This window comes from Pelodiscus sinensis, chromosome 5 (genome assembly GCF_052426305.1).
Source record: "Pelodiscus sinensis isolate ZL-2025 chromosome 5, ASM5242630v1, whole genome shotgun sequence".
Taxonomy (NCBI): Eukaryota; Metazoa; Chordata; order Testudines; family Trionychidae; genus Pelodiscus; species Pelodiscus sinensis.
Genome location: NC_143056.1, coordinates 114,342,793 through 114,362,119, shown reverse-complemented (window position 1 = coordinate 114,362,119; position 19,327 = coordinate 114,342,793). Strand labels below are relative to the sequence as shown.

At 46.3% G+C, this 19,327-nt stretch overlaps 1 protein-coding gene across 1 annotated transcript in view; it reads left to right on the top strand.

Annotated features, from left to right (window-relative positions):
• The first annotated feature begins 2,683 nt into the window (after positions 1 to 2,683).
• The window catches only part of SPTY2D1 (SPT2 chromatin protein domain containing 1), a 35,589-nt gene continuing 18,945 nt past the window's right edge, over positions 2,684 to 19,327 (top strand). Inside the window, exons 1-2 of the mRNA XM_075928114.2 lie at positions 2,684 to 2,908; positions 18,869 to 18,983. Coding sequence (XP_075784229.2) covers positions 2,849 to 2,908; positions 18,869 to 18,983 — 175 coding nt within the window. The 5' untranslated portion in view covers positions 2,684 to 2,848. The remainder of the gene's footprint in view (positions 2,909 to 18,868; positions 18,984 to 19,327) is intronic.

Below are 19,327 nucleotides of genomic sequence, written 5' to 3'. Positions count from 1 at the left end.
TGCTGCACTGCCGCTTTGAAATGCCACAGCTGACTACACAGCTGATCCCGGGCTCTGTGAGGTATTTCTGCGCAACACGGGATCAGATGGGGACTCCCCAGCTAACCCCAGGCTCCGCACGGCATTTCACCATAACCCAGAATCGGCTGGAGACTCCAAAACTGACCCTGGGTTCTATGCCCTGCACTAGAACCCGGACTCCCCAAATGACCCCGGACGCCACGCATTTCAAAGCAGCAGCGCTGCTCAGAGCCCAGGTATGGACTCCATGCAGTGCTGCTGCTTTGAAATACCCCCTTTTCCAGTCCCCTAGAGCTCTGATCCCACCCAGGAGGCTGACTAGAGCCCCAATCACTTCCCCTCTCTGCCCATTGGGGGTGGAGCCAGAGCTCTGATCCCACCCTGGAGGCTGGCTAGAACAGGGGTGGCCAAACTGTGGCTCTTGAGCTGCATGTGGCTCTTTGCTCCAAAAAATTATTCTGAGATATGAGTCTTCCCTTATTGTTTTTGAACCTCTCGTATTTGCAGTCTGGGACAGACCTGAATTTTTAGAACTATAAAAAAGCCATAATCTTCATAAGTAAAAAAAATGAGGAAACCATACCAGAGATCAACAAGCTGGAGTGAAAAAGACACTTCAAATTATGCTAATTTACTTCTCAGTTCAGTTTAATTTTAAAAAACTCACAAGACAAAATAGTAATAGAGATGTAGCTGTGTTAGTCTAGTCTAGCTGAAACAAAAAACAGGACTATGTAGCACTTTAAAGACTAACAAGATGGTTTATTAGGTGATGAGCTTTTGTGAGCCAGACCCACTTCCTCAGATCAAATTGTGGAAAAAATAGGCATGACCATATATACCAAAGGGATACAGTGAAAAAAAAGTGAACACATATAAGGACAAATCAAATTTCAGAACAGAGGGGAAATGAGGGGGGGAAGGTAAATGTCTGTGAGCTAATGATATTAGAAGTGATAATTGGGGAAGCTATCTTTGTAATGAGTAAGATAATTAGTGTCTTTGTTAAGATCCCGGCGTAAAGTGTCAAATTTAAGGATGAATGACAGTTCAGAGGTTTCTCTTTCAAGTTTGGTGTTAAAATGTCTTTGAAGCAGTATGCAGGTAATCAAGTCGTTCAGACAATGCCCTTTCTGGTTGAAATGGCAAGATACTGTTTTTTCTTTGTGATACTGTCTGATATCCGTTTTGTGTGCATTGATTCTTTGGCGAAGTGTCTGAGATGTTTGTCCAATGTACATAGCAGATGGACACTGTCGCCACATGATGACATAAATTATATTTCTGGATGAGCAGGAATATGTGTTCTTGATCTTATAACTGAATTGATTAGGTCCAATAATGGTGTCAGCAGAGTAAATATGTGGACAAAGCTGGCAATGGTGTTTGTTGCAAGGAAAAGTTCCAGGGTTGGTATTCATGTGGTATTTCCTGTGGTTGTTGGTAAGAATCATCCTGAGGTTAGGTGATTGTCTGTAGGAGACAATGGGTCTGTCTCGCAGAGCCTCCCGGAGTGTAGTATCTTATTCTAGTATAGGTTGTAGTTTATTGATAATGTGTTGGGCGAGTTTAAGTTGGGGGTTATAGGTGATGACAAGTGGTGTTCTATTTTTTTGGGTCTGTCTTGAAGTAGATGGTTTCTGGGTATTTGTCTGGCTCTTACAATTTGTTTTTTTATTTCTCCAGGTGTGTAATTGAGGTTTATAAATGCTTGGTAGAGATCCTGAAGTTTCTGGTCTCTGTCAGTGGGATTAGAGCAGATGCGGTTGTATCAAAGGGCTTGGCTATAGACGATGGATCATATGGTGTGTTCTGGATGGGAGCTGGAGGCATGAAGGTAACTGTATGAGTCAATGGGTTTTCTGTAGAGAGTGGTGTCTAATTTACCATTGGTGATTTGTACTGTGGTATCCAGGAAATGGATCTCTCGTGTAGAATGGTCCAGGCTGAGACTGATGGTGGGGTGTAGGTTGTTAAAATCTCTGTGGAACATCTCCAGTGTTTCTTGGCCATGGGTCCAGATCATAAAGATGTCATTGATGTAGCATAAGTAGAGAAAGCGTAAAAGGGGACGGGATCTGAGGAAACGTTGTTCTAAGTCAACCATAAATATGTTAGGTTACTGTGGGGCCAGTAGTGATACATTTAAAATACGTGATGGGGATGCTTTTTTTTAGTTGAGAATATCACTGTATTTTAAACTTTTTTTTAAATTTGATGTTTGCTCCTTGTCAAGTTCTCGGAATATCTATGGACTGGCCATGAATTTTTTAACTGACTAGAGACTTTTTTTATTGGTTTATTGAGGCTTTTTTATTGGTTTGTGTCCAAAAAGTCCCGTAATGTTATTTTTATCACTACATTTTGTGTACTATACCTATCCATCTATAGATATATAAAAATAAATATATAATACATGGCTCTTTACACTCTATCCACAGCTATTTTGGCTCTTGTCTCTACTGGTTGGCCACCCCTTGGTTAGAACCTTGATCTCTTCCCCTCCCTGGACCGTGCGGGGGCGGAGCTTAAAACCCTAATTCCATCCCCTGCCGCTAGGAAGAGGTGGAGTCAGTAGAACTCAGGTCACGTGTTCTTGTTGACACGTATCCCAGGAACTGGGAGGGGGGGGAAATGTGACGTTGGCCGGGAAGTGACGTTCGAAGAGGGTGACGGGTACGAGGTCATATAAGACGTTGGCTCAGCGCTGTCGTCTGTTAGTAGAAGGGGGGGGCCGGAAGTAGTCAGGGCGGAGCAGCAGCTGGAGCGAAGCTGCCCCCGCTGGAGGGCTGGGGCCCGTCGCCTCCCGGAGCCAGCCCCGGCAGACATGGATTTCCGGGAGATCCTCATGGTGGCGTCTGAGCAGCAGGGGCTGAGCTCGGTGTCGGTGAGAGCCAGGGGGAAGGCCGGGGGGCGGCTGGGGGCACCTGAGCTGGCTGGGGGGGAGAGGCCGGGGGACACCGGTGAGAGTCGAGGGGCCGAGTTGAGGGCTGGGGGTCCAGCGTTGGGCTGGCTCCGGCCTTTGCTTTCATCGCCCGCCGAGAGCTCGTTCCCTGGTGCAGCGCGGCGGGGGCCTTTCTAGCGGAGCTGCCAGTGCGGGTCCTCGACCAGCTGCCCGACACCAGACGCTCTTTCAGGCAAGAGTTGCGCAGGGAGCTACAATTCCTGCGGCTAATCCGTTCCGCTGGCGCTTAAAATACAGCTGACGCGGATGTTTCCAGGGGGCCACAAAGAAGCCGAGAGTCCTGGAGCAGCACACTTGTTAACCAGCCCCCTAGGTCTTTTCTAGCTTGGATTGCCAGGAAACGAAAGATGCAGCTGTGGCAGGTTGAAGACGGCAGTGTGCCCGGATTAATTTCTTCTTCTGTATAAACCTCCCGAAACTAATGTCAGCCTTTGTTCAGGTTTACAACAAGTGGAATAAAATTGGCCTTATCTAGATTTGTGTATAAAATGAGCTTATGAATTGATATATGTGAAATCTGACAGCAGACGTGCCTCTTCTCTGGTGATAGTTACTCTCAAGTGGTTTGGATTCCTTGCTCCAGTCCCTGCTATACTTGACTGGCAGGGGCTGAAATTACTTCTAACACAGTGTATCTATTTTGAGAAGTCAAGGAACTTTTCTCATTTTTCAGCAGTGATTGCTCCAGTCACCTAAGGAAATTTACTGTTGCTAAATAGTGGTCTTCTGTAGGTACTTCAAGATTCTGTTTCCCTGCTAACATTTGATATTTTTTAATTTACCTCGATGGAGTTGGGAGGCATTTGGTAGAGGAAAAACAGAAACTTTAATTTTTCCTCCTGAGAAGTAATTCATTTGCTTCTAGATTGTACCTTTATTCTAACACTTGATCTATTTGTGTCTTGTCGTAGTTAGATGTCTTACACTTTAACATTACCTTGTCTACTCAGCTTTCTCCTGCAGTTTTAATGGAATACTGGATTTGCTTCCTCTCTAAATAGTTGCATGTTGTTAGTATGCATTGTTGAAACAACTTTCTAGTTCCATGTCAGAGGTTCTATATTCTTCAAAGGCCCAGTCCTGCTCCTGTTGCTTTTCATAGGTGTTTAGCCATAGCCATTGTCTTCAAATGCAGCTGGATCAGCAAGATTTACTTGCATGATTCACTTAATTGTAGAGTGGGAGACAATGCATTTCAGGTGTACAGGAGTTGAAGCTTCCTTGGCTCCCTGCACTTATATAAGTGAAACTACTGAACCTTCTTAAAGACAAGGTTAGCTGTGCAGTGAGGAGAGGCTGAGAAAGGGTTGCTGTTCTCAGTGAAAGCGGTGAGGAGTGCTGTGGCACCTTATAGACTAACCGAAGTGTTGGAGCATAAGCTTTCGTGGGCAAAGACCCACTTCATCAGATGCATGATGCAGGACTCCTCGCTGCTTTTGCAGATTCAGACTAACACGGCTACCCCTTTGATACTTGTTCTCAGTGAAGTGGGCAAGGGGGTACAAACTCTGTTGAGTGGTCGTCTTGCTGCAGCTGCTTAGATTCATAGGAGAGGCTATTTCTTGTGAGCTTCTGAAGATGTAAGGCACCTCTAGATGCTGCCGACTATAAATGTAAGGACGATGTGTTTCAGTGGGATCTAGCAAAATAATTCTGGCTTATGGACTTAATATATGTGATTGTCAGGTTCTTTGCAAACCAGCAGGTCAGTTAAGAATATTTGTTTTTAAAAGTTTTTTCTAAAAATTAATTTTTTTCTTTTAGAAAGTCTTGAAGTTGTATAATTAAAGATTCACACTATGAAAAGTCAATAAAGAAAGGGTGCATATGCTACATAATTCTCCCCATCTATAAATTCTCTGCAATATCATATTTAATTACATGAGTACATATACTCTATGCAACTTAATGTTTTTCCTAAAGCCTTAGATACACAGCAATGTAAGATGTCATGTGTGTATGTCTGAATTTATGAAACCCATTTGTAAGAAAGGTATACAATAAATCATATTTATGTATGCATCATACTTCACGTTAAATGTACCATACAGACTAATTAGCAAAACATCCTGGTATATACAGGCAACAAATTCATAGCTAGTTTAGCTTCTTTCTTAACTGAGTGATTTATTCCTTGAACTTTATTCAAGGAAAGCTTATGTACTACAGATGATTTTATAGTACATAAATGCTATTGAAGACTTATAAGTCTAGGCTAGTAAAGAACAAAATGTTCCACTTTCATGTCAATGAAAAAATACAAGATGCTGTCATACTGATCTGAATTGTAGAAAAGTTGTATATCTGTATTTTTTGGAACTAGTATGTGATCTTTGCTAGACTGTATCATGAGCTTTCATGGGTAAAACCCACTTTCTTAGATGAGATGAACTAGACTAGTAACTCTAGCTCATCTCATCTAACACAGTGGGTTTTGCTCACAAAAGCTCATACTATATATATATCTATATATATATAAAACTTTAAAAACAATGAGTAGTTGTGTGGCACCTTAGAGACTCTCTCTCTATATATATATATTTAGTTAGTTAGTCTCTAAGGTGCCTTACTAACACGGCTACTCCTCTGAGACTTTGTTAGACGGTATTGTGGTCCATGCTTATTATGGTCACAGGAAAAGTGTGCAACTTCAAGCTTTTCCTGACTTTTGCTGTTTTAACCTTAATATTCTACCAACATAGTATTTTGGGTAGAGTAAAATCATTTTTGAAACCACAAAACCAAAACCGGTTGCCTAACATTGTCACTGAGAGAGTTAGGGATGTGAATGACTAGTCCACTATCCGATAAGCAAATGCTTATCGGATGGTTGACAGGCTACTTCACGAATTGCTTCCCACCACCACCCTTGTGGCTTCTATTAGAAAGAGGCAGCAAGGGAGGGGGAAGAAGGGGTGCTTCAAAGTGGCAGTGCTGCATTAAGCCTGGGGCCAGACCCTGTGTTTCACGCGGTGCTGCTGCTTTGAAACACCGCATGCAGCCTGGGTCATGGCTGCACATGGCGGAACTGCACATGGCGTTTCAATGGGGCAGCGCCGCGAGGTCCCTGGGATCAGCTGGGGGCTCCCCCGCTGACTCTGGGTTTCGTGCATCACTGCTGCTTCAAAACACCACATGGAGCCTAACACTGGGCTCCTTGCAGCGTTTCAAAGCGGCAATGCTGCTTGGAGCCCAGGATCAGCAGGGGAGTCCCCAGCTGACTCCAGGCTCTACACAGCGCAACCACTTTCAAACACCGCAGGGAGCCCAGTGTCAGGCGTCATGTGGTGTTTCAAAGCAGCAGTGCTGCACGAAACCCAGAGTCAGCAGGGGAGCTCCCACCTGGCCCTGGGCTCCACATGGCACTGCCACTTTGAAAGAAGATGGGCAGCGTGGAGCCCCCCTGCTCTGTTGGCCCCATGATCTCCGCAGCATTTTCACCTGTGAAGTGTAGCAGCAGCCTTAAGGTTGTTGCAGCACTTAAAAGGTGGAGGCATTCTATTGACTAATTGAATAGTCGACACAAATTGCCAACTATTCGATTATTCAATCGAAATTTACTATCCCTAGACAGAGTGCAGAAAGGTTGGTGTTTGAGAGAGTCAGTTTAAGGGCACTGGAGAGCTTGCTTTGCTGTCTTTTCATCTTCCATTCATTGGCTTCCAGACTTTAGAATCCTTCTGTGTTTTTCTCCACTAGTCTTCTTCCTGTATTGGAATAAGATCAAATTGAGTGTTTAAATAGTGAATGCTTTCCGAATGGAATCTAGAGTCTCTGAATGCCAGATTTGTGTACTTCATGCAACAATTCAGAGAGGAACAGTTTTAATTGGGGCTAGCATAGAGACAACGGGTCAGGCACCCGTGGGGGTTGGCTGTGCAGCGGGAGGGGTTGCCGGGCTGGGGCAGGTGACTGCGGGGGTTGGCCGTGCTGCAGGAGGGGGTTGGCTGCACTGTGCTGCGGGAGGGGGGTTTGGCCCCGGGGCAGGTGCCCGCGGGGATTAGCCACGCTGCAGGAGGAGATGGAAGGGGGGGATGGGCCGTGCCGTGCCGTGGAAGGGGGGTTTGGCCCCGAGGCAGGCGCCCGTGGGGGTTTAGCCCCGCCGCGAGAGGGAGGGGTTGGCCCCGGCGCAGACACGCGCGGGGTTTCCCTGCGCCGCGTGGGGGTCGGGCCCGGAGGAGGCATGTGCTGGCTTCCCTCGGGGGAGGGGAGGGGGAGAATCCTGGGGAGAATCCTGGGAGGAGGCAGATGCAGGGGACTCTCTGCTGCCACGGGCACCCTGTCCCCACGCCCCGTTCCCCAGACCCCTGTCCCCAGCTACAGAATTCTGTCCCCATTCCCATCCCCACTCCCCGAACACTGTCCCCTTACCCCGTCCCCAGCTACAGAGCTCTGTCCCCATTCCCATCCCCACTCCCTGAACTCTGTCCCCGCTGACACCCTGTCCCCTGCTGCAGAACCCTGTCCTCTGCCCTCCCAGCACCCTGTTCCCTCTCCCCTACCCCCAGCCGCAGAACTCTGTCCCCACAAAGTGTATAATTATAAATTCTTCATTTTAGATTAAAATAGCATGAGTAAAAAACAGACCATTTATTTCATAACTATAAACATGTGATTTTAATTTTATATATCACATAATTTAAAAATAAACTGTTTATCAGAGTGTGTAAGTAAGGCCTGGGGATAGCAAGTAATGGACAGGAGGAGAATAGAGGGGGCGGGGCTTCAAGGAAGGGGTGGGGCTTCAAGGAAGGGGCGGGGCGGTAGATCTTCGCCTGTTCTGAGATTTAAAAAGTGATCTTCGGTGTAAAAAGTTTGGAGACCACTGATTTAAAGGTTGTCTACATGAAAGTTGACTAAATTTGTTGTTATAAAAAGAAAAATACTTTTTTTCAGAGAAATAAAGCAGTTTGAACAATTTCTGGTAGGGCTGTCATTTGACCTGCGATTAACGCAGGACCGGATTAATGCATTAAAAAAATTAAAGCATTAATTGCAGGTGTTAATGCTTCACTGCCTCTTTGAAGTGCTGCTCTGGCACTTCAAAGGGGCAGCGCAAGGCGGAGCCCAGTGTCAGCTGGAGTCCCCAGCTGATCCCTAGTGCCTAATGTGCTTCCCCTTCGAAGTGTTGCTCCGGTTCCTTAAAGGGGCAGCGCTGGATGGAGCCCAGCGAACCCTGGGCTCTGCCTTGTACTTCCCCTTGGAAATGCTGCCATGGTGCTTCCAAGAGGCAGCACTGCATGGAGCCCAGGGTCAGCTGGGAACTCCAGTATTTCAAAGGGAGTTGCACATGATTAATCTTGATTACAATTTTTAATCGCTTGACAGCTCTAATTTTTAATTAAAAGCAACTTAGTGTAACAAATTACAAATCCCGTTTTCCAACAAATGATGCAGCATGGCTGGTAACTACAGTAATTACTCATTTAACACGTGCCTGCTTAAAATGTTTTTGCTATAGCATGATTTTTTGGGGGAACAGTTTTTGAATAAAATGACCGTCCCTGAAATAACACAATTTCCCCAGCCGGCCTCTTGCCAGCAGCTGCACGGGGCTTCCCCTGCCTCCCTGCAAAATGGCAGAGGGTTCGCCACTTGCTGTGCCGTTCCCCGGCGACCTCCCCCCTCACCAGACGCAGTGCGGGTCCCGGCAGACCCATCACAGGGGCATACTGTACTCCCTACCCAATCCCAGTCCTCTCTCCTTCCCTTCCCCAGAGCCAAACACCTTCTCTCCCTGCTGTAACCCAGTCCCCTTTCTCTCCCAACTTATGTCCCAGTCCGGGCTGCTAACAAGTGCAGGCTGGAGCTGTGAGCGCACATGCGGCTCTCAGCAGCCCCGCCGAGAGAGCGGCTGACTGGAGTACTTCCAGGTTCCAGCTGATGCCCTATTGGGAGTTTTACTGCACTGTACAGTACATCGTCTAATGTTGACGACTCAGCACCAACAGAAAATTGACTTAGACACCACCGCTTGAAATGTAACCCCCACCTTTTCCATTATTTTCAATGAGAAAATTGACCCCACATAACACGTTTTCACTTAACATGATCATTTTCTGAAACGTGTCTACCATGTGAAATGAGGAATTACTGTACGTGGTCATCAGACGCTCCAGTGGCACAATAAGATTGCCAAAGACAGTCATAGACTGAACATCCAGCCAGACCGTCATAAGGACTTAGCTAGAGATCAATTAGAATGGTACTTTACCTGCAAGGAAGCACTGTCCCTTTGGAATTTATATGGATGATGTTGGTGAATTATAGTATTGCATCATGTTCTAGTAAAATTGTAAACCTGTTAGTCTCCCCCATAGAAACCCAAGTTCAGAAATAATAAAAAATATTGTAAGTAGGGGTTAAATTCACAGTAGACCCATTACAAGGCTAGAAGGGAAATGTTGGCTTTTTAAAAGAAAAGACCTTTTAAAGTTATCAGTAAACACAACCATGAGTATATAAATCTGGCTAATTAGCTCATTAGGCAGATGTTGCCAAAAGCTTTTATAGCTTCAGGAAAGTGATTTGCCCCTTGCGGTGCAGCTGTAAGCACATTTTTCCTGTCTCTTGTAGATATTATGTGGTACAATGGATTCAGTATTATATATTCAGTATTCAGCTCCAGTACAGGTTAATAGTATGACCTTGGTCAGGTCACTGAGGCCCAGATTTTCAAAGGTACTTAGGTGCTTAACTTCCATTGATGCCAATGTAAGTTAGAAACTTAAATATCTTTGAAGATTTGGGCATTAGTACTAGGGATGCTAAAATGGTTAACTGGTTAAATGAAAGCACTTAACCAGTTAATCATTTTAACGTTGGTAGTGCCGCAGCTGAGGTGCTACTGTGTGGCCCACTGGCCCTGCTGTAGCTGCTCTGACCCAGTAGGCTGGCTGCTGCCAGAGTTAACTGGCAGGGGCTAGTTAGCTGATAAGCATACCAATAAGCCACATGCTTAACATCCCTAATATATCAGAGTCAATGATTGCAGGGCTAAACCCTTGCATTGACTTAAGTGGATGCAGGATTAAATCCTTATCTCCATCTTCTGATGTGTGATATATGAAGACTTCTCTACTTCACAGGGCTGTTTTGTCTTAGTGGAGATCAAGTACTTTGAGGTATTTTGATGGAAAATACTATAAAAGTGCTAAATATTGTATACACAAAGTAAAATTACAAACATTTTAACAAACACTCTGAGAGACATTACCACCAATACTGTCACTTTATCAGGATCTGTGCTTTGGCTTTTGTGAGCTCTCATCAGTAATTGAAATGCCTTTCTCCTAGAACAGGGGAGAGTCAGATTCGGCCCACCACGCCTTTTAATCCACCTTTCCACCTGCGGCAGAGCACAGCGCTGCTCAAAATGGCTGGCTACTCCCTGTAGCTCTCTGCACTGCTGGGAGTGGGATGGTGCGGGGAGGAGGCTTCGCATGCTGTTCCTGCCCCCAACAAAATCTCTCAGCTCCCATTGACTGGAAACGGGGGGGGGGGGTAGTGCAGCACAATTTCTTAGCTTTCATTCACTGGTTTCCAGTCAATAGGAGCTGAGAGATTTTGCTGGGGGTGGGGACAATGCACAAAGCCCTCTTCCCCCCCACCTCTCTCCAGCGCAGAAAGCTACATGGAACAGAGTAGTCTGGGGCTGCTGACAGGCAGGGAAGCCTGCCAGAGTGCTGCTGGCCTGGAGCTGCTTAGATAAGCACCTCTTGGCCAGAGTCTGCCCCTGGCACCCCACCACCTCCCACACCCCAACTCCTTCACAGGCACTGCACTCACTTCTATGCCCCTCCCCCATGCCAGAATCCTCTCTTGCATCCATACCCCCTTCCAGACCCTGTTCTCCATTCTCCTGCCCCAGGTCACAGCCTCCTCTTTCACTCAAAATCCCTCTACTGTACCTCTACTGTAGGGGTTTGGTTGATTGTGGACAGAATTCAGGGAGGATGAGATAAAAATGAGCATTCTCTGAGCCTTAGAGGAGGAGTGGAGTATTATCTCACAATAGAGCTTGTTGTGTGAATAACTCAGGGTATGTCTACACTAGAAAGTTAGTTCGAACTAACGGACGTTAGTTCGAACTAACTTTCCTATGCGCTACACTAGCGCTCCGCTAGTTCGAATTTGAATCGAACTAGCGGAGCGCTTAGTTCGAACTAGTTAAACCTCATTTTACGAGGACTAACGCCTAGTTCGAACTAGCTAGTTCGAACTAAGGGCTGTGTAGCCCTTTAGTTCGAACTAGTGGGAGGCTAGCCCTCCCCAGGTTTCCCTGGTGGCCACTCTGGCCAACACCAGGGAAACTCTATGCCCCCCTCCCGGCCCCGGACCCCTTAAAGGGGCACGGGCTGGCTACGGTGCCCGTGCCAGGTGCAAGCCTGCCAGCACCCAGCTAGCAGACCCTGCACCTGGCACGGCACAGAGCCACCCACCCGATGCCCCCCAGCCCACCCCCTCTTGCCGGGACCAGGCTGGCGGCTCCCGGGAGCTTGCCGTGGACCGCAAGAGGCGGGCACCTTCCTGGGCTAGTGCGGACATCGTGGACCTCGTCCACGATCTCCGCACTAGGCACAGGAAAGTGGCCGTCTAGGGCAGGAGAGCTGCCAGCCTGGCCACCCAGGAGCAGGTGTGCATGAAAATCAAGGGGGTCCACTGAGACCCCCGACACTGAGCCCTGAGCTTACAATGGCCGTCCTGGGTCAGACCAAAGGTCCATCTAGCCCAGTAGCCTGTCTGCCCACAGCGGCCAACCCTAGGGACCCTGGAGGGGATGGACCGAAGACAGTGACCAAGCCATTTGTCTCGTGCCATCCCTCTCCAGCCTTCCACAAACTTTGGGCAGGGACACCACTCCTACCCTCTGGCTAATAGGACTCCATGGACCCAACCTCCATGACTTGATCTCACTTCCCTTTAAACTCTGTTCTAGTTGTAGCCTTCACAGCCTCCTGCAGCAAGGAGTTCCACAGGTTAACTATTTGCTTTGGGAAGAACAACTTTCTCTTACTAGTTTCAAGCCTGCTACCCATTCCTTTCCTTTGGTGTCCTCTAGTCCTTCTTTATGGGAACTCAGGAAGAACTTTTCTGAATGCACCCTCTCCACCCAACCCCTGCTTTTAGAGACCTCTATCCTGTCCCCCCTCCGTCTCCTCTTTTCTAAGCTGAACAGTCCCAGTCTCTGTAGCCTCTCTTCATCTGGGACCTGTTCCCAACCCCTGATCATGTTAGTTGCCCTCCCCTCTCCCAGCCTTTCTCTTCCCCTCTCCCACCTCCTTTTCCCAGTCTCCCCCAGTTTTTTTCAATAAAGACAGAGTCAATGTTGGAAGAAACGTTATCTTTATTTTGTACATCAATAAGAAGGGGGGCTAGGGAAGGGCAAGTGGAAGGAGGTGAGGGAGGAATGGGGTACGAGCCCCCGATGGGGAGGACTGGGCTGGCTCTGCGGGCTTCTGGGGGTGGAAGCTCTCCTGCAGCCCCCCAATTACTCCCTCTCCCCAGATGGCAGCCTGCGGCAAGTGCAGCCGGGCTGATGGCCGAGTGGTGTGATGTGCCCAGTGTGGGCACTCAGGGCACTCCAAGCCAGAACTTCTTTGCAAGCGGGGCACCCCTTAGAACTGTGTGTCCGGGGTGGGGGTCGGGACCCTTTAAGCGCAGCCCTCGGCTAGCCTGAGACAGTATCTCCATGCTCTAAGTCCTCCTTTTATGCCCTGCCGGCACTGCTTCCGGCCATCATTAAGCCCTGTTCAGAGTCCACTCAATGTGGACTTACTAGTTCGAACTAGCAAAACGCTAGTTCGAACTAGTTTTTAGTTCTAGATGCGTTAGTTCGAACTAGCTTAGTTCGAATTAACTAATTCGAACTAAGTTAGTTCGAACTAGCGCTGTAGTGTAGACGTACCCTCAGTACTTTAATGCACACAATGTACAATTGAGGAAAGGTGCCTCCAACATGCTGGGGATGAGCCCTGAAAATGTATCTTGTATTTTGTGAGAGAGTATGGTTGATGTGGTACATTTCAGCAATATGTAGCCATTGAGCTGCTATAAATTGCTATCCTGAGAGATAATCAGTGTTTACAGTTTGAGAAGCACACTGTTCCAGAATAGCTTGACCTGCTCTTTTCTAAAGGCTGTGTCTCTATTCCTTTCACAATCTTTCTGATAACTATGTGAAATTTGATTGGTGTAGCTTTTGCTTACTTGATAAAAAGTAGAATGTTCATGCTTATTTTGTCTATCGTTCCAGGAAACTGATGTTGGAGTAGCGCACAGTGCATACTAACTAATCATTGTATGGATAGTTCTCGAACGGCTTTGTGCTTCAGACCAACTGCTCATTTTCTAAATAGAGCTAAACTTATAAACCTATTCTCGTTATTCATTTCACAATGCTTACAAACAGTGTTTGAACAAAATTTTTGTAATAGAAGTAGTGATTCGTAACTTCAAGATCAGATAGAAATTATATTTATAAATCACTATTTTAAAAATGAATCTTTCCCAGTCAAGGAAGTTTTCTAAATGTCATTTCTAGTTGATCTTGAAGATACAGATACCAATTTTTTTCATGGTTTTTCGTGTTATGAATCACTAGTTCTATTCCAGAAGTAACAACACCTCAGAACACCGTTTGTGGGTGATTGTAATGTTGCTTATTCACTGGAAAGCTGTGTATTTTGCTGCATTATAATACAGCGCTAAAAATCCTTTTCTAATACAGTAAACTTATGATAATCCAGCACCTTTAGGACCTGGGGGTGCCGGATTATCAGATATGCCGGACTATCGGAAGGGGGGGCTATGAGGGGTCTGGGGTGGAGTTGGGGGGAATGCGCCCTCGGAGCTGCGGTACCAACCCGGCAGCACCCCAGCTGCTCTGCCCCCGGCTTTACCAAGTTAGCCGCTGGTCAGTTTCAGCAGCATTTGAATCGGGGAAGCCCGGGGAAGAGCAGCTCCAATTGTCCGGCTCCCTGGAGCACTTCCGGGTTCTAGATGGTGCCAGACCATCAGGAGTGCTGGACCATTGGATGCTGGACCACTGGAGTTTTACTGTATTTAATTTCTTTATAAGCCTTTTTGATGTGATGGATCATTCTGCATTTGGCCCAGCTGTATGTGAAGCCTTTTTTGCCAACTGGGCCTGTTGTACAAAGCTCTATTTTGTACATTCATTATTTTTAAATCATATGAAGAAATTGAATAATTTTCAAAAATAAAATTACTTGCTGAAAGACCCGCCCTGGGAATGAAATCATTCTCAGAACAAAAATATAACAGGTGGTAGCAGTGCAGGTTTCTGTAAATTGCTCATCAGTGTGCGTCAGCCTTGTTCTGGAAGGATTTCCTCTTAAGAATGAGTGGGTAGTTCAGTCTTTGTACTTTCAGGCTTTTGTCTAATACCTGAAACCGTCAACAAAAGGATCATCTTGATATGTCAGTGTCTGTCTGATAAGAGCTGGACTGGCGGTGCCAATTCATTTCCCATAGATCTCTGATACTGTTATGTGGCAGTATTTTCACCCACTACAAAACCTGGGTTGGATTTGAATCAAAAGACCAGATATGAAAAACTTCAGATCCTCTGAACTGGTTAGTTACTAGGACATTTTATTTTGCACCCAGTAACAAAATTGGGCTACTAGCAAAACTGTGGCTGGTACCTTTCAAATGAAGGGCCCAATCCTAGAAATATTTACTCTCTCTAGTTGTCCTGACAAATATGATGAGTTCCACTAATTTCAATTGCAAGTGCAAAGATTTGTTTGTGTGAGTTAAGAACTACTCAAAGGAATTAGGGATGTAAAATCCCATTTAATTGGTTAACTGGTCAAACACAATGTGTAACCAGTTAACCAATTAAAGGAGGGATGGCCAATGAGCTCCCCTCTCCCCCATGGGTTAATTGGAACCAGCAAGCATCACATATTAAGGGTAATTCTTACCTGTTAACCTTTCACATCCCTAAAAGTCCCCAGATTGTGAAGATATGACATTTTATGCATAGGCATATCTGTCATAGATACGTTGAGGTTGTAGCAAGCTCTTGATGCTGAATGTCAAGTTTTGCTACTTAAATGAGATTGTGTGGTTTTTTTTAGTTTTGTTTTTGCAGTTTCAGGAATTACTAAAAGGCAACTTTTAAACAACCGCAATAAGAGCCTCGCAGCTGGTGTTCTAATAACCAATTTTGACTACTTTTTTTTATACTAATGCATAGAAATGACCTGCTAAACCTTGAATCTTAGTACATACATATTTGTTTTAACATACATTCATATTTTTATATGAAACACTGCAAACATTTGTGATGGTATGCTGCAGTCTTAATCAGAAATCAAATGCTGAAAAATTCCAGTTGGGTATAGACAAGCATATGTAAAATCACACTGCAAACCAGTTTTTGTGCTTCCTAGGTATTTGAGTATAGATTTTTTTTTTTTTTAACAGATGTTATCCAGGGAAATGTGTTTTGTTTTGTTTTTTAATTAGGAGTCATGGTGGGGATATTTGTTGAATGAGACTAGCCACCTAAGTGATGGTGTATTTCAGCATGTTGCCAGCTGTAATTTCAGCCTTACTTCCCCAGGCAATTCTGTCAAATGGGGAAAATCTCAAAATTTTACAGGAGGATGCTGTATCACTGAGCAATTCAGTTAGCTAATGTCTTTCATTTATTAGCAGAAAGGAAGATGTAGACTTTCTAAAATTGTTTCTTTTCTTTGGGTTTTCCCAGCTGCTTTTGGATTTAACTAAGGTTCCCTATTTCAGTTATCTTCTCCATCGATCCTCTTTTTCTTTCTAAACCTTTTTAGTTTGAAGAGTGTCTTTTATATGTGTCAAGTATCAGAGGGGTAGCCGTGTTAGTCTGGATTTGCAAAAGCGGCGTGGAGTCATGTGGCACCTTATAGACTAACAGAAGTGTTGAAGCATAAGCTTTTGTGGGCAAAGACCCACTTCATCAGATGCATTTTATATGTGGAATTCCCTATATTTTTCCTTTTTCTTCTTCCACTCTTTAAAAGTTCTGCCTGACAGTTACCACTTAAATCAAAATGCTTAACAGCTTTTACACTGGAACTGAAATAATGACATCAGTTTCACACCTTTTATGTCAATGCAAGTTAGGGATGTTAAAAGTAGTTAATTAGGTAACTGTAGCCACTGATAGAAATGTAGCTGTGTTAGTCTGGTGTAGCTGAAACAAAATACAGGACTATGTAGCACTTTAAAGACTAACAAGATGGTTTATTAGACTAATAAACCATCTTGTTAAAGTGCTACATAGTCCTGTATTTTGTAGCCACTGAAAAATCTTAGCGGTTACACACTGCGGGCTCTGCAATATAAAGCTTATATTGCAGAGTTAGCACTTCAGTTGGCTCCCCAGGAGCAGAGCCGGCTGCGCTGTGGGCTCCCACTGCAGCCCCACTCCTGAAGAGCTGGCTACAGGCAGTCCTCGACTTACGCGGATCCGACTTATGTCGGATCCGCAGATACGAACAGGGCTGCCCCAGAGTACACGGACTGCGGGACCTCGCGGTCCTGCTGCCCGTGTACTCTGGGGCTTTCTCTGCATCTCCCTGGTCTGCAGACCAGGAAGACGCAGAGCAAAGCTGCGGAGGGGCTCGGGCAGCCCGGGGCGCCTGGGCTGCCCGAGCCCCCCGCCCTGCCCCTCCTCCTCCCCCCCCGCGGCTTTGCAAAGCTTCGGGGGGGGGCTCGGGCAGCGAGGCAGCCCAGGCGCGCCTGGACTGCTCCGCTGCCGGCTTCCCCGCGGCTTTGCAAAGCGGGGGGGGGGCTCGGGCAGCGAGGCAGCCCAGGCGCGCCTGGACTGCTCCGCTGCCGGCTTCCCCGCGGCTTTGCAAAGCTGCGGGGGGGCTCGGGCAGCGAGGCAGCCCAGGCGCGCCTGGACTGCTCCGCTGCCGGCTTCCCCGCGGCTTTGCAAAGCTGCGGGGGGGTTCGGGCAGCGGCTTTGCAAAGCTGGACGCCAGTTCCGACTTACATACAGATTCAACTTAAGAACAAACCTACAGTCCCTATCTTGTACGTAACCCGGGGACTGCCTGTACTGCCTCTGATACAGAGCCTGCAGTGCAGGGTGGCAGCCAGCACCTGGGTCCTGGTTCCATTCGTAGGGAGCTGGCTGCGAGTATCCTATTTGGATGTAATGTAAATTGATTTTTTTACAAAATTAAATTACATGCAAATTATTCTTAATGTGTTAAGTTCCAAACACAGATTTGTATCATATAAAATAGAGTCAGTGGAGTTGTATTGATTCCCATTTGTATGCAGTCACACAAGGAAGGCTGGAAGAAGTCTGTAGAGTCTTTTGGTCTGGGAAGGAGAGTCATCCAAGAATGAAATGTATTGTCTCATTTTCCAGACAGAAGCTCGTGTGATGTGCATGGTACTCCTCTCCCCCTCTGGGCTGGGGAGTGCAGAGCTGCTTATGGGTCCATTCTGATGGCTGTTTCTACTAGACCACTAGTGTAGCTATTGCTAACATTTTCAGTCTCCCTTCCTTTTCTCGTTTTTCCCCCTCTTCATCTCTCTAGTTTTCTTCTCTCCTCTGTTTTGATCCATTTCCTCTTTGTTGCTTCCTTGTCCTTTTTATGCCCAGAATAGTTCATTTGTAATGGCTTTTGTACATAAGGCCTGTTCCTGAGCAGTGCTGACCAGCCTAATTTATTGTTGAAGTCTTTTGTGTAATGAATATTGCCTTTCATTGTTAATATATTTCAAGGCTTTGTTTACACTGAGGGTGTTAGATAGCGTGTAATTGAATAGTCGTTTAACCACATCAGATGTTAGCGGTTACATGACTATTTGACAGTCCCCAGGGGTGGGGCTGGCAACCAGTGTGCTCCGGCCCCAGTCCCTCTATCAGAAGCAGCAGCACAGGCTCTCTCCACACATATCTGCAGGCAGTCTCTCCGCATGTATCCATCCCACTTGTCCCCCCCCATAGAGGCAGCAGTGGGGGCAGGCAAGAGCCAATGCTTAGGGTGGAAGCGGGGTCAGGGAAGCAGCCTCTGTCTGTGGCAGGCGCAGGCTCAGAACCCCTGCAGGCAGAGGCAGTGGGGGGGGGGAGGTCGCACAGGCAGCTCCATGGAGCTGGTGTTTGGGAGGAGATGGCTGTTAAGCCAGCTCCCCTTCCCTCCCTGAACTCTGGCTCCTGCCTGTCCCCCTCTACTGCTCTGTAGGAAGCAGTGGAGGGAGGGCAGGCGGGAACAGATGTGTTGAGAGACTCCTTGCGTGTATCTGTTCTTGCCTGTCCCCCTCGCCTCCACGCTGTTGCCTCTATCAGAGACAGCAGCATGGATGGAGGAGGGCAGGCAGATGCAGTGCTTGTGGGAAGCCATCTTAAAAGTCAGCTTCCCATGGACACCAGCTCTGCCTCCCCGGCTCCACCCGCTACCTCTGATACAGAGGCAGCAAGTGGGAGAGGGGGATGTGTGCAGGCCACAGGATTAACTGATAAGCCCAGGTTTGTTGGTTAATCGTGTAGTCATCTACACATTGACATTCCTGGTCTACACTAGCACATTCCTAGTCTACACTAGTGGAAAAAACACTCCTTTGACTTATGAGTTTTGCTGATAAAAGTACTGGTGTGAACAGCGCTATGTTGGCAAGAGAGCGTTTCCTGTCCATTTAGCTTACACTATTTATTGTGGGTGGTTTAATTATGCTGGCAGAAGAGCTCTTACCTGCTGGCATGGAGAGGCTACATAGGAGACATTACAGTGCTTTAAGGTCTATAGTGTAAACATAGCCTAAATTTCTCATTGATTGTGATTTCCAATTTAGTAAAAATTACTATAAATATTAAAGCCTTTGTTTTTTTCTGATCAGTTTGCTTTCTCTTTGCAGAAAAGATACAGTTTGGCAGTAGGCCCTCCCAAAAAAGATCCAAGAGTCAAGGGTGTCCAATCTAAAGCAGTACAAGCTTTTCTGAGACGGAAAGAAGAAGAAATTAGGCAAAAAGGTACCTGTTAAAGTTGTTCAGAGTATTCCTATTGGAGATTGACTCTGTTACATTTTTACGCTACTCCTTATGCGCCTTTGAGTTATTATTATTATAGATCCCCACTCTTGGAATGTCCTTACATAACTGCCGCAGAATCAGAACCCTTGTAAAGCAGTGATCCTAAAGACTGAACACATTCTTCTTTGTGAATCTAAATGTTTGCTCAACAGCATTTCTGCAATTACTGTCAAAGCAGCCAGAAATGAACTAATAAGCATGGAGCAGGAGAGGACACAGGAAAATAGTCTGAACTTTTGTATAACTTTTAATGTTGGAAAAAGCTTATTTAGCCATGTCTGATG